General features: G+C 53.5%; 1 protein-coding gene across 1 annotated transcript; it reads left to right on the forward strand.

The window, feature by feature from the left end:
* Nucleotides 1-212: 212 nt before the first annotated feature.
* HOXC5 (homeobox C5) lies at nt 213-2,442 on the forward strand. The gene is made up of 2 exons (XM_059081838.2): nt 213-722; nt 1,423-2,442. The coding sequence occupies exons 1-2, from the start codon at nt 269-271 to the stop codon at nt 1,635-1,637; spliced, it is 669 nt and encodes a 222-aa protein (XP_058937821.1). The 5' UTR covers nt 213-268; the 3' UTR covers nt 1,638-2,442.
* Nucleotides 2,443-14,316: the final 11,874 nt, after the last annotated feature.

Genomic DNA, 14,316 nt, shown 5'->3' on the forward strand with positions numbered 1-14,316 from the left:
TTGGGCTTTGCCAACATATCAAGATGCGTTTCGCCGGCTTCCATCACTAACCTCCCGGAGGTCATCAAGCCAAATTTATGAGTGGCCGCTCGAGTCACGTGACTCTATTTAAGGCTCCCTTATTTGGGAAGAGCGCATAGGATAAAGAAAGAGATATCTCCACCTATAAATTGTGCACTTTGGAGAACAAAAAACCCCTCAACTTCAAAGAGTCACAAATCACCCTTAATCAAAAAGGGTGCAGAAATTTTTTTGGGCCCTCCCCGCCATGAGCTCCTACGTAGCCAATTCATTCTATAAGCAGAGCCCCAATATCCCTGCCTATAACATGCAAACTTGTGGGAACTATGGATCGGCCTCAGAGGTGCAGGCATCCAGGTACTGCTACGGCGGATTGGACTTAAGCATCACTTTCCCACCGCCTGCGCCTTCCAACTCTCTCCACGGGGTAGACATGGCTGCCAACCCCCGGGCTCACCCCGACCGCCCCGCCTGCAGCGCCGCGGCCGCTCCGGGACACGCTCTGGGCAGAGATGAAGCGGCTCCTCTGAACCCCGGGATGTACAGTCAGAAGGCGGCTCGCCCAGCGCTGGAGGAGCGAGCTAAGAGCAGTGGGGAGATCAAAGAGGAGCAGGCGCAGACAGGGCAGCCCGCCGGACTGAGCCAGCCACCGGCCCCGCCACAGATTTACCCGTGGATGACCAAACTGCACATGAGCCACGGTAAACTTTAGGACTTCATTTTGCGCTCTCGGGTCCGCCTGGGTTTTATAGGCCATGCGGGGCAAATAAAGAAAAAAAACCTGCGGCCATAAATTTTACGATCCAGGCATCAATGGCTCGTAAAACTGTCCACTAAAAGGCTTAGAGGCTGTGTGCGCCCAAATTTACGACGACATAATTGGATCATAGGAACAAAACGTGTATAAAAGGCAATATTCAATTTTGGGGGGAGAGGGGGGGAGTTAAAAAAATAGAGGGATCTGAAGGGTGAGGAGCGCGGGGCTCCAGAGCGGGGATCCCCCCGCGGTCCCTCCTCCCTCCCCTGCGGAGCCGGCTCGGCCGCCGCTTGCCGCTCCGGAAGATTCCAGCGACTTGGGAGGGGCGGGAGGGGGGTCCCCGGTGCTCGGGTCTCGAGGGTGCTTATTGTTCGGTCCGAGCCTGGGTCTCCCTCTCTCCCCCACCCCCTCAGCCCCTCCGGCTGCTGAGTGAAGGCTGCGGCGGAAAGTTTCCTGCCTGGGCGGAGGCGCCTCTCCCGGGGTCCGGCTGGGCTGGGCCGGGCCCGCCTGCGGCCCGCCGGGCCTGTCCTGCCCCGCTCGCGTCTTCTCCCTCCGGCCGCGGGTGGGGGCCTGGGCCTGGGATGGGGAAGCTGGGGCGCTGCACGTTATTCACCCCTTCCTGGCTTGGGGGGTTTATATTCCAGAGACTGACGGCAAGCGGTCCCGAACCAGTTACACGCGCTACCAGACTCTGGAACTGGAAAAAGAATTCCACTTTAACCGCTACCTCACTCGCCGCAGGCGCATAGAGATCGCCAACAACTTGTGTCTCAACGAGAGACAGATCAAGATCTGGTTCCAGAACCGCAGGATGAAGTGGAAGAAAGATTCCAAAATGAAAAGCAAAGAGGCTCTCTAGAGGCAGCGGGGAGGCCCGCCGAGAGCACCCCGAGCCCGCTTCGGTCCCTGAGCCTTTCCTTTTCGGTTTTCCTCTCGGTGTAGGGCGGGGGCTTGGAGCATCGGCTCCCCGGCCTCACAGACAAAAGCTCTTTCCCTTGGCATTCCGCATCCCCACCGACCCCAGGTTCCCGCGTGGCTGCCCGCGCTGCCCGGACTCCCCTCAGTTCTGCTCAGCACCGAGGTCCCAGGGCAGGCTATCCGCAGGATCCCCAGAGGGCTGTGGCATAGGGGCTGGTGCTGAGCGAACCCGGCCTGGGCCGCGTCTCAGGATTCCTGCCCCAGCGTGGCCACCGGGGTTCAGGTGGGCCCTGCGGGCGCCTCAGGCCCCGCGCGCCGGGACCCTCCGGCCTCGCCCTCTCCTTTGTTTCCGGCTGCGGGCTCGGTAAGAGGATGGTTGTGCCTGGCGGATGCTGGCACCAGACTCGGGGTGCTTCCTTGTAGCTACTAAACTCGATGTTCATATTTTTAATGATTTGCATATGAAAGGGGGAAGATGACTGACTGTCTGCCTAGGGCCCCCTTGGTTGCCCTATGCTCTCCCAACCTGCGCCCCCCACCCCAAAGCCCGGGAACTTGTCCAGCCTGCGCTCTCTGCATGCCCTCTCAGGCCCCCAGCCTCAGACCGCTAGCTAGCTCAGCTATTGGGGTTCCCTGCTACTGGACCCCCGCAAAGGTCCCAGAGGCTCCTGGCTGCCCCAGTAGTCCCTGCCACGACTTTCGGTGTCCTGCTCATTGCTGTTGCCCAACTATTTATTGACTCCAGGTCTTTCCTGAAACTATATTTTGTCATATCAAATAAAGACAAAGAGAGAACAGGACTAAAGATTCTGCGGCTCCTCTCTGTTTGGGGGGCATGTAATGGGGAAAATTGTCTAAATGGGCTATGGGGTGTTGGGGGAGGCCCACAGCCTTTAAGCCTCTCCTTTAAAAGAATTTTTAGGAGCCTCTAGGAGTATTGAGAAGAGGAAGGTCAAACTGAGCTTTTTTCCCAATCCCTGGCTCCAAGAAGGACCTCACGGGGAAGGGGAGGGGCACCCAAGCCGTCTGTACTGGCTTTTCCCATGCTATGGCTGTCCCAGGCATTCAGGCCTCTGTACCCACTCCCAATTTGGCTGGGTGGATCTGAGGCCTCTAGACTGGCAGCGGCCCCACAGCATGCCAGAGCTGATCTGCAGGGACCAGGGACCCATGGCTCCACGGTGCTCAGACTCAGGCCCTTCTGGACCTGTGCAGAGCTCTCTCAGGGCTACATGGTCCCCGGGCCTCACTGGACATAGAGGAAGGGCTGAGCCCTCAGCCGAGGGGCTATTTGGTCCCAGAAGGATGCTCAGAAAGCATTGGTACTGCTCAGTAGAGGGGCGCTGTGCGAGGAGGTGTGTGAGCTTTCTAAGGTGGTGGGGAAGCAGTGAGGCAACCTGCAGTTTGTACCTGCCTGGCAGGAAATGTTCAGATTGTCTTCCCCACCTCCTAGGGCCTAAGGCTATGCAGGACAATTAGCTGGGAGAGGAGCTGCATAGACCAGTGCCTGAGTTGGGTCTGTTTGCCATCATTTATCTCAGTCTCTGGGATTTTGTGTGGAGGGGGAGGGGGAGCTAAAGGGAAGGGGAAACGGCAGATAATTCAGGTGGTGCCTGAGGCTCGCCTAGGCCAAAGATCTGCTCCGCCCCAGGCTCCTGGGATGGGATGGGGGAGGAAGTACTTTATAGGAGAAACAAATGCGGGAAGGGTTCATAAAACTTTACTGCATTTTCTTTCCCGCCTCCCACGACGGGGTGATTTCCTGGAGCCGAGCCTAGGCCCCCCACACTGGGGGCGTGGGCCAGTACAGGATCTGGGCTAGAAGTCTATTCCAGCAGCCAAGAGGGAAAGGGAGCAGAGAGGCTTGGGGAGGGGCAAGGAGAATATTTATGATTATTAATGCTGATGCTCCTTGGATTTATTATAGGGACTGACTTCTCTGCATCCCACAGCCTAAACTGCCAGTCTTGTCATTTTTTTTTCTGAAAGGCCCAAGAACCTTGCCTCACCCCATGCTTAGCATGTAGGAGGTCTCCACACATGTTTCTTGAACTGCACCCATGGCTACACCCTTCCCCTTCTCACTGCACTCAGGCCAGGTTAGGGAACCTGTAATGTCTCTCTTCCACTAGCGCTTAGCAGTCAGCCCAACCCTGCACCAACTCATCTGTCTCCTTTCTCTCAAATAAAATGTGTAATTTTCTTCAGGGAGTTATTTTAATTTTTTCTCCGTGCTGAGTAAAACTATTGGGCGAGCAGTGAAGCGTGGAGAAGCACTGGCGTCTTCAGTGGGTGACAGTTAACTAAGAAAGAGGTCGTGGTGTCCACTGTCACCCACCCCAGCCTCCCTGACTGCCGAGGCCCTGCGCTTCCTCCCGGGGGTTGAGGTGAGGTGGGGTGAGGGGATGCATCGCCCCGGGGAGCTTGGCCAGGGGTGGGGACAGTGTGGCTCAGACCCGCTGGGCTGGGCAGGGTACACCAGCCCCGCTGTGCATTGATGCCTCCTCCCCACAGGGTTTGGGTCTCTCTTTCCCTGGAGGAGCTGGAGTAGTGACTCCAGTCGGCCAGACTTGGGTAGACACAGCTGTGCGTGCCTGCCAGTTTTCCACCCTCTGTCACAGTCCGCAGACCTGCGCTCAGGGCCCAGCCTCTGCTTCAGCGGCATCAGCGACCGCAACCTAGACAGAGGCCTCGGACATACTCCCTTGCACTGAGAGTGGATGTGGCCCAGACTCTTGCTTTCTCCCTGAGCAGAGGCTTCTGCTTCACCAGCCGGCCTCCTGGAACAATCTTCAAGTACCAGGGTTTGGCATTGCTCTTGAGGAGATAGTGGAGGGGCTTCTGGGTCCCAAACAGAGACCATGGAGCCTGCTTCTCCACTTTGCCCTGGAACCTACCCCCTCTGGCAGTGAGAAAGAAGGGGAAGAAGCGTGACTTACCTTCCCGGGGGAGTGGGAAGAGGGGGACACGGCCCACTCTGAGCAATTAGAGGAGAAAACAAAATAGGAGGAAAAAAAAATCAACACGACCTCGAAGGCGACAGGTCCTTATGGAAGGAAGGAAGTAAATAAATAAATAAAGACCCACCTCTCCCCTCTCCCCACCCTGCAAGGGGGGTATGGGGGTGAGGCCAAGGAGCGACACAAGGGCTTTTTAGTGTAACTGAGCATTAGAGAAACACGCACTGCTTCTATGTGAATTTAGGAGTTTGAAACTTTTGGAGGTTATTTATGTGAATGGCCTGAAGGCAAGCCCATGAGTGGCTCTTGGGGGACCACGTGATGTCATTAAACCAAGTTTTATGGTGTAGGGAGAGCTGACAAACCCACAATATATTTACATCATATATAATCTTAACTGTCCAGCCACGCAGCTGCTGGTGAGGTTTAATGCTAGGACAGAGGGCCTGGCAGTTAGAGGGGATTACGGCGCTGGGGATGATGGTGAGAGAGGTTACATCTTCGCAAATGAATCCCAGACGAACGCTGTAAGTTAATTTTCTCTCTCTCTGACCCTTTCTCCCATTTACCTAATCCCCCTCCCCAAAGAGGAGGCAGTTCCCACTCATGAAGGGAGGGGAAGAAGGCCTCCCCAGACCTCCCCAGGCCGGGGTGGGAGAAGAAGAGGAGAAGCCGCTGGGAGGTAGGAGGATCGGGGAGCTTGTCTCCCCAGCCCAGCCCTCCCCACCCCCAGCCCCTCAGTCCCTCCAGCTGCAAGTCAACTGGGGTAAAGAGAGACCTGTTCCTTTAGAGCTTTGCCAGGTCTCCCTGACCCCCTCTCCCTTCTCAGTTGAGAAGAAAGACAGCGGCAGACACAAGGATGTTTGGTGTTTGTTAGGTGTGTGTAAACTCTAGATGCAAGTGCAAAGGGCCTCTGGGGCCCTTGTTGTGGGGAGGGGCCAGTTCAGCCCTTGGCCAGTGGCCCAGAGTCCAGGCAGGGCAGGCAGCTGGGGAGGGGGACAGGGAAGGAGGCCTTTGGGACTATTGAGCTCACAGGCTGTGAACTGAAATGGCGGAAGCATCTTAAAGTTGGCGGGTGGAGCCCAGGGAGTCCCGAAACATTCTCTCTCTCTTCACCACCAGGCCTGGGTGGGCAGCTGTCCCAGTCTCCACAGTCTGGGGTCTTAGTCTGTCTGGGGCCAGTGTGGTTTCATGCCTCCCCCTCCCTCTAACTGTCGGGGTCTTTCCTGGCATCCCTAGCGCTGGCCTGAGGTAAAACTAGGCCCTGGAGGCCTAGAGGCTCCTGCTGTGAGTGGAGTATAAATGGGCATGGGAGTGGAGGCAGTGTCTTTACTAGGCTGGCAAGGAAAGTCCCCTAGCTCCGAGGGGAGAGTAGCCTCTGGGCGATGGAGCCCTCAGGACCCAATATGGGCATGGTACCCTGGGGCCAGTCTCGGGCTGGGACTCCCTTCAGGTTTCTAGGAAGGAACAGCAGAGGCATTGGGCACGGAGGCACGACATGTCCTCCACACCTGTGTGTGGAGGACACGTAGTGTTCACCTCCCCGTGCTTCTCTGGGAGCTAAACCAAGAAAATGACAACATAGGAACGCAGGTTCTCTGAAGGGGCCAGGAATTCCAAAGCAGAGTGGAAAGCGGGTCCTTAGAGGGCAAGGTATCTAGGCTAGGGGAAAGGGGGAGGGGAGCGAGGGGGTGAGCCGGAGCAGAGGGGGAGGGAATGTTTTGGGGGCAAAGGGCTCTGGGCACCCACTGGGTGGAGAGGTGCAGTTGGGGGACAGGAGGAGGACGCTGTTACCGTGCCCCTGTCGCCCAAAAGACTGAGAAAGAAGAAACAGGAATCAGGCAGAGGCAGGGAGCTCAGGCAGACTCTGGCAGGGTGGGGACAGAGACCCAAGGACACCGGGGCATCAGAGCTGGAGACCCATCCCTCGCTCTAGGGGACTGTCGCATGCTAGAGGAGCTGAAGAGCGGGGCGCCCAGGTGGAGAACTCTCCAAAGCCTCCCCTCCCGGGCCTCAGTCCCTCAACACCCGCCTCCCCCTCCAGCCTCCCACCCCTTTATTTTCTGGAGAGGCGTTAGGATCCCAGCGGACTCTTCCCAGTAACCCATTGGAGAATTAACTCTCGTGTTCTCCCTTTCTCATTACGGGCCCTCCCCGACTCTACCCCTCCCTCCCAGTCTGAGTTTGAGGATTTCTGGAAACTTTCCATCCAAGCAGCAGGGAGATGGGAGTTTCCCTTGGTCTATAACTTGACTCCCCCCCTCCCTCCAGCCTCCCTTGGGTCTTGGGGAGCGAATCTAATGGTCTTCAATCAAGAATTTAACCAGGGCCAAAGTCCCACACCCAGGCAAGACTCGCTGCCTTCCCCCACTCCTGGCCAGATCTCAGTCCCAATCCCTTCAGCTCTGTGTAGCAGGGTGAGCTAGTGTGTTTCTGTTTTACAGATTTACACAGCGTCTCTTGGAGGGTTTCTATGACTCCCTCGCCCCCTTTTCCTGTTTCTTAGGCTCAAAAGTTCCATGTAAATATCACCCCTTCTTCCCACCCCAGTAATTGCAGATTGTCTTTCCTCTCAGATAATTTGCCACGGCATTGCTGTTGTTTGTTTTTTGTTGTGGTGGGGTTTTTTTTAACATTTATTTATTTATTTTGCTGTTTTGTAGGACTAATACAAATGGAAATAGTACAAACACAAACGGGCCTTGAGATTCTTGGCTTTCCCACCCCTCCCCCATTCTGGAATTTGAGGTTTCTCTGGAGTAGGGGGATGGGCGGTCCATCAGGTGCCAAGGTGCACCAACTAACCCGGAAAGCTTTTAATTTTGTTCCTAGGTCTTTAACCCTAGAAGAGGTCAAGCAACCAATCAGAAATGCGCTAAGCAGGGTCACATGGCCTTTAGCAACCAATCAGCCAAAAGGTAGTGGGGTCTCAGTCTCAGCCTTCCCCGGACTCCTCTTCCTCCCTCCTCACCACCCTCTTTAGTTCTTGGGTCCTCCATGTCTCTGATGTGAAAGGGATAAGTGATGCTGAGAATATTCTAGCCCTCTTTCTCTGTCCCTGACCCACTCTGGGGAGTCTTTGGCTTTCGTCCTCCAGTTCTAACAAAGTTATACCTCGAGATCAGTCTCAACTGTACTGGGATCTGAGGTTGTGGGGCATCCTCTGTATTATTCTCATGTTCTCCTGTGTGATCTTACCCAATTCCCTGGACTTTATAGATAATGCACTCTAGATTAGGCTGTACAGTGGGTGTGGGTATGAACTCCAGCCCTGAATTCAAATTCTGACTATGATTATTCCCTATACACTTACCTCGCACACCTTTTTGCTTTCATTCTCTTCTGATCCTCTTGGGGACAGGTGGAGTGATTAGAAGAGACCTCTTTTGATTTATCTTTCTGGAAATGCTCCAGAAGCCATTAGCTTTATCAAAGTGTCTCTGGCACGGTTGGGGAAGGGAGCAAAAATGGAGACTTTTTGAAAGTTGTATTTGGTACCTTTGGTGTGTTGAATAACTTCAAGTCAGTTGAAAGAAGCATTCTGGAAAAGGGAATCAGCACAGAAAACCAGGACCCTTCCCCCTCCCTGCCCCCATACTAAACAGGTGATGGATTTAAGTCCCTTCCTTTCCATTATTTTAACACGATATGATGATGATGATGATCCTTTGTCCTGGCCAATGGTTATCAAAGGACACAGCCACTGAAGGTGTAGATTTTGGTGTTTGTGTTTATACATGGGTTAGGGCAGAACAAGCAATGGCTGATAAACTATTTCTGAGCAAGACCATCTGATGGCACAGAGAATGTGCATGTATGGCAGAAGTGCTTGTCCTCATGTCTCCTGAACACTTGACTTTCAGGTCCAGACCCAGGCGTTTCTCCCCCCAGTCTCCAAGGCTTTGTTCCAGGGTTAATTTTCTGGTTGAGTTCCCCTCCCCTCCCCTTCTCCTCCTCCTCCTGAACTCCTGCCCTCCTTGAACTGACTGAGGAGCAAGAGTTCTGATGGGCTGTGCCACCCAGACCTCTAAGCCCTCCTCTGGGGGTGTCAAGGGATAGCCCAGATTGAGCTAGGCTTTGTCAGCACCCCCCTGTCAGTTTGTCTTCTGGGTGGGGCTGATTTGGGGCCAATGCCACAGGTCAGGTGGGAAGGATTAGAATGAGAAACCAAAGGGAGGGCAGCTCTTCTCAGAAACCATTGAGCTCCCACTTCCCAAGTCACCTTCAATCCCACCACTCCATTGACCTCTATCATGAATTAGAATTAGAGCACACAAACTTATTTTTCCCTGGTAGATGGTGTGGTAGTCTTGTCTGAGACCAATCCTCACCTCTATGTGGATATCTCATGCTGGAGTTTCCAGACTCCAGGAAAGTAAGGAAAGAAAGGGCAGGAGTGTTGGCTCATTCTAAGCAGGCACTGGGAAGAGAGATTTTATTGCCTCAGCCCCTCTTAATATCCAGGTCAACTTTATCTGTGTCTTTGACTCTCCCTCTCTTTGTGTAGTTGCTTTGGGCTGAGTTTCTGAGCTGAAACATCACTGTCCTGGGCTTTAATTCTGTGCTTTCCTTTCCTGGAGAGACAGGCACTGCTCTGAGCCTCCTCCTCAGTGGGATTGGAGACCCTGGAGCCCTTAGAGGTGGAGGAGGGACAGAATCTGGATTCAGGACCCCAAGCTAGGGCCTTTTGGCTTTTTGAAATTCAATTTAAAGAAGAGGCTAGCTGATAGAGGGCCAAGAAAATCACATCTGTTTTGTCAGGTCTTTATAACCCAGAATGGTGTGTCTGTTGTGATACCTCCCTTCACTGCTCTGATGGGGCCCCAGGAGCCCAAGGAGTCTGGACTGAGGAACTGAGGTGATAGAGATCTCTTTGTCCTTGAGTCCTGCAGAAGAACCCTGGGATCCATTTTCTTCTCCCACTCCTAGGAAGAGTCACTGTGTGGGGGGTGGGAGGGAGAGGAAATTTGGGACTTAGGGAAGTTGGGTTAGGTTATCCAGGACCTTGTTCAGCCTCTGATGACCAAGCTTTAGAAGCTAGAATGAGAGGTTGACCAGAAGGCTCTGGGCATGCTGGGGAGCCTTTGCAGGATGGAGGTTACTTCTCTACACCTGACACAAGTGCATAGAAAGTGCCATGATCTGAAGCCCCATATTGTGTGTGGGGGGGAATGTGTGGGCTCAGTTCCTTGGGATCCCTTCAGCTCTGCATGTGCCACAGCTCTCAGAGAGGTAGAGGAGGCTGGGTTCTGCCCTTGAAAGATCCCCAGTTCTCTCAGTCCCCAGCCCAGAACACCACACCTGAACAGACAAAGTATATGTATGTGTCCAAGTGTGTATGAAAGAGGTCTGAAGGCCAGGCTGGACACAGTAAACCAGCCTTAAACTAACTTCCCATCAGCCCAGCCTGAAGACCATTTGTCCTCCCCTCCCCACTCATGCCCTCGAGCCCTAGGCATCTGTTAAGTTTCTTCCCTTCTGCCTCCCTGGAAAACCAACCCCCTGGAGCAGCCCCCACAGATGGGGGCAGCCAGGCTCTTGGTGACCTTTAGTGTCCTGTTGGCCTGTTGAGTTGTAAGGGGTTGGAAGGCAATGTGGGACTATGAGGCCAGATCCTTATCTGATCAAATCTGCTCTTCAGGCTCAATTCCAAATATCTTAGGGCTGCTTCTCTGCTCAGATAATGGAGAAAATTCTTGTCTAGTAAATACTTCTTTGAAAAGTCAACTTTCTGGCTGGAAAACCGTGTGTGTGTGTGTGTGTGTGTGTGTGTGTGTGTGTTGTGTGTGTGTGTGTGTGTGTGTGTGTGTGTGTGTGTGTGTGTGTGAAGTGAGTAAGGGTCAGGTCCCTCATTTTAGATTGTGTCTCTCCCCCTCCTCTGGGTGGAGGATGGGGGCATGGGCTGAGGTTTTATTGAAGGTGCTTTTCCTGTTGGGAGTAGAGATTGGGTCATAAAGCTTAGAGGAGGCTGTTTTGATCTGGTGACTTCTCAGGAAGTAGCATTTGAGCTTTTGCTTTGTAAATCACTCTCCCCCAGGCTGGCCAACTAGATTGGATTGCACTTCTCCAAGCCCACCTGGGGCCCTCCTTACCTCCCTTTCCCCAGTAAACCAAAGCAGAAAATTCAAAGGAAGTCCAGGTCCCCCCCAAATCCTCTGCCTCCAATAAGAAAAGGGCTCATTGGTGATTTTCCCCCCTCAAAACTCCAGATTTAAAAATCATGCCATCTTTTATTTTCTTTTGCCCACACAGACCTTGGTTCCCCCAACCCCTTAGTTAAAAAGGAACTAACGTGGAAAGCAATCAGCTTCTGAGCCTGGTGTTAGATACCATGGCTCCTGGGGGCTCTACTCTTTTCTGGGGCCGCTGTCTCCCTGTGATGTCTTTCCTGAGCCCCAAACCCCTTCTTGACAGGGTGGGAATTCAAGTCTGTAAGAGAGAGCTCATGAAGAGAGGAGATGGGAGGGGGGCATATAGATGACCCCATCTAGCATTGTATGAATGGAGGAAACTCTCTGCAGTCAGTGACTGGGTTTAATGTAATTAAGATGGGTGCAGGGTTGTGTGTGAAAGCCCATAGCCTTCTCACAATTCTCTCTAACCAAGCTGTTACAAAAAAAAAAAAAATCATATTTTACCTGAATGGCTCCAATGTTAATGAGCCTTCCCCTCCTAAAGACACCCCAGCTTCCCATGGATCAGTCCCCCAGCTTTGGGTTAGGGAGCTAAAGGGAAAAGAAGTAAAGAGTTCTCCACCTCTGTCTCAGTTTGGGCTACATCAAGTCAGGATGCTTTCAGACCCAGTTGTCAGGGCTCCTATCCATCGCCAGAGAGATGCCCCATATGCTGGAAATAAGGCCATAGATTATATGAGTCCCTGGGCCCTCTTAGCACTTATTTGCACAGGCTTCAGTTTACTCTCATTTATTTCCCAGAGAAATCTGGGCTGGGGCATCCCAAACCCACAAGCATCAGAGAATCTCCCTCATTCCTAAGTCTCCATGCAAATACATGTGTCTTTATAGAGAGCTGAGCAATCCCATAGCTGTATATGTGAAAATGTATTTATAGATTGCTCTGTGTATAACAGGATGTATGTTTTACATCCCTCTCTACTCCACATTTAAATGCAGATTTATAGATATTTAGATTTATAGATACACAGTGAATGTAACAGTCCTCTGTCAAATTCCTGTGTGAACGTTACCAATCTCTCTATAGTGTTGGATGTATAAGCTGGGATGTATTGGTATAGCTCTCCTTAAATATCTGGATGAATAATTGGTGAGTTTTTTCCCTCGGTTAGAAAGAACTCTGTGTGTGTTGCTCAATCTCTATTTTGAAAATTTTATCTAGATTTATGCAAAAGTCCCAACTCATAAAATAGCTACATATTGAAGCTACATATTTGGAGATCTTTATAGTCTTTGCAGTTTTGCTGCAAACTTAAATATTTGAAAGTATGTTTAGAGATGGTTCCTTAATGCATGTATCTATATGTAGGGGCATAGATCTCTCTCTAGAAGGACTGAAACTTACTGCATCTCTCTGTCTCTCTATCTCTGTGTCAATAAAGACATCAGGTGAGTGGGGATCGGGAACAAATATCTTTGGGCTGTTCTGCTTATTAAAGGGAGTGATTCTGTTGCTATCTCCAAGGCTGAGTCCAAATGAGTTATTTGCCCCCGAAAACCCGCTCTAGGGACCACAGCCCTCTCCAGGCTGTCCCTGTGACCTGAAATCCCAGCCCAGGCTCCCCAACCTGCAGTACCTCCCAAGACAGTCACTAAGAAGGGAGAGAGGGCTTCCCTGGTGGCGCAGTGGTTGAGAGTCCGCCTGCTGATGCAGGGGACACGGGTTCGTGCCCGGGTCCGGGAAGATCCCACATGCTGTGGAGCGGCTAGGCCTGTGGGCCCGTGAGCCATGGCCGCTGAGCCTGCGCGGGGGGGGGGGGGGGGAAGAAGGGAAGAGTCCTCTAGCTCCGCTCCTCCTCTTGGCTCCCAGGGTGGAGGGGCTGACGGAGGCGTTGTCCCCCCACGCCAACTGGGCCTTTGAAATTTGGGGAAAAGAGCGTTCAAGTCCCCCACTATTTTTGTAGGGTGCCCAAATGGTGCCAGAGTCACTGCCCGACCCATAGATGCCTCCTCCCCAATTGTTCTTGGTGCCCAGGGCCCAATTAAGCGGCCGCCTCACTCCCGGCAGCCGAGCTCTTATCGGCCGGGATTGATGCCTCCGCAGCTCCTGTATATCATTTCCAAGATTTTTTCTGTCCAACTCCTCGGCTCCTTTAGCTTGCGCGGCTTTGACTAATGATTGCTACAGATGCCAACGTCTCCAGAATCCTAATAGCCAGGCAGGCGGACTCTTATTTACCCGGCAACATTTCTGCGGGAAGGGGTGGGGGGAGAGGGTTTGAGGGAGCTGGGGCTGGGCTGTTGCAGGTGGGGGGGGGGCAGGGAGAAGGTTGTGACCAACTCACGTTTCACTGAACTTCTTCCCCAGTGAGAAGGACATTCCCGACTCCCTCCTCTCCCTGAGGGAAAAGCAGGATCATAAAATAGTGCTAATAGTAACTTAGAGCTCGCCTCATTGAAAAGGATCAAAGAACGAACAGGACATGGGGAAATAATCAGAGAAGAGTTTATTAGTTGTAAATAGATGAGAGATTAAGCAGGAGACCAACGGTTTAGGGAGGAAAAGGAGGGATTTTTTTTTTTCTTCCGGAGGAGAGGAAGGGAAGGTCAGCCACGGTGGGAGAAGGGGCTCCTTTTTAAAATTTCACGTCTTCCCTGTCCTCTCCGCACCCCGCATCTAGTCTTCCCATACGTGGAAATGCCTCCCCTCCTTCCCTTACTTCGCCTCACCTTCGGTCCCTCCGGTGTGGGACCGCGGCCACTTCCCAGAGGCTGCTCCGTTGCCCGCTGGGGCTGCCCGGGTGATGGGGCCTCTATCTGGGGCTGGGGAGCAAAATCAGACCCAACGGCCAACAGTGGGCCGGGGGCCGCCGGCCCTGCGGTCCCACTCGCGCCGGAATGGTGGAAAGTTGCGGCCGAATTCGCTTCTCTCGGCGCTTCTGGGCCGCCGGCGGGGCCGCGTCTTTGGGGGAAGCGGCTGGAGCTCCCCGCCGAGCCTGGAGCCGGGCGTCGCGCTTCCCGGGGTCTCGATCCAGACCCTCCCATACATACACACCTCATTCGGGTGAAGAGAAAACAAAAACGCTGAGCAGCCCGGCTCCGAGCCCAGGCATGGAGTGCTAACTCCAACGCGGAACATTTCTCTATCAGAGAATAACGGAGCACAAAATAATTCAGCAAGGCGGATGGGCAGGAGCACGGTGTGAGATCCCCGCGCGGTGAAGCGGCTGCAGAGCGGGCCGCGCCGCACAGCCCGGGAGGACCATTTCGTTGGAGTGTAGGGCGAGGCCGCAGCCCGGACCGGGACCCGGACCCAGCCGCCCGAGGGCCAGTATCTAAATTACAGCCCATCAGGAGGACTCGGAAATGCAAAACAGGGAGCCGAAAGATTTAAACAGTCGAGGCGGAGGCGTCCCGACGCGGCCAAAGCGAAAATCAATCACGTAATTAAAACGGGGAGAGGGCGAGACCCGAGCTTGGGGGTCCGGGGTTCGCAGAAGGCGGCCAAGGTGCGGGCCGAGGTGGG

Source organism: Kogia breviceps, chromosome 12 (assembly GCF_026419965.1).
Source record: "Kogia breviceps isolate mKogBre1 chromosome 12, mKogBre1 haplotype 1, whole genome shotgun sequence".
Taxonomy (NCBI): Eukaryota; Metazoa; Chordata; class Mammalia; order Artiodactyla; family Physeteridae; genus Kogia; species Kogia breviceps.

Excerpts from the sequence above, each read along its gene's own strand:
- HOXC5 (XM_059081838.2), top strand. The coding sequence starts at position 269 with ATGAGCTCCTACGTAGCCAATTCATTCTATAAGCAGAGCCCCAATATC. Across the intron at positions 723-1,422 it reads CAAACTGCACATGAGCCACG|AGACTGACGGCAAGCGGTCC; the intron begins GTAAACTTTAGG and ends TTTATATTCCAG.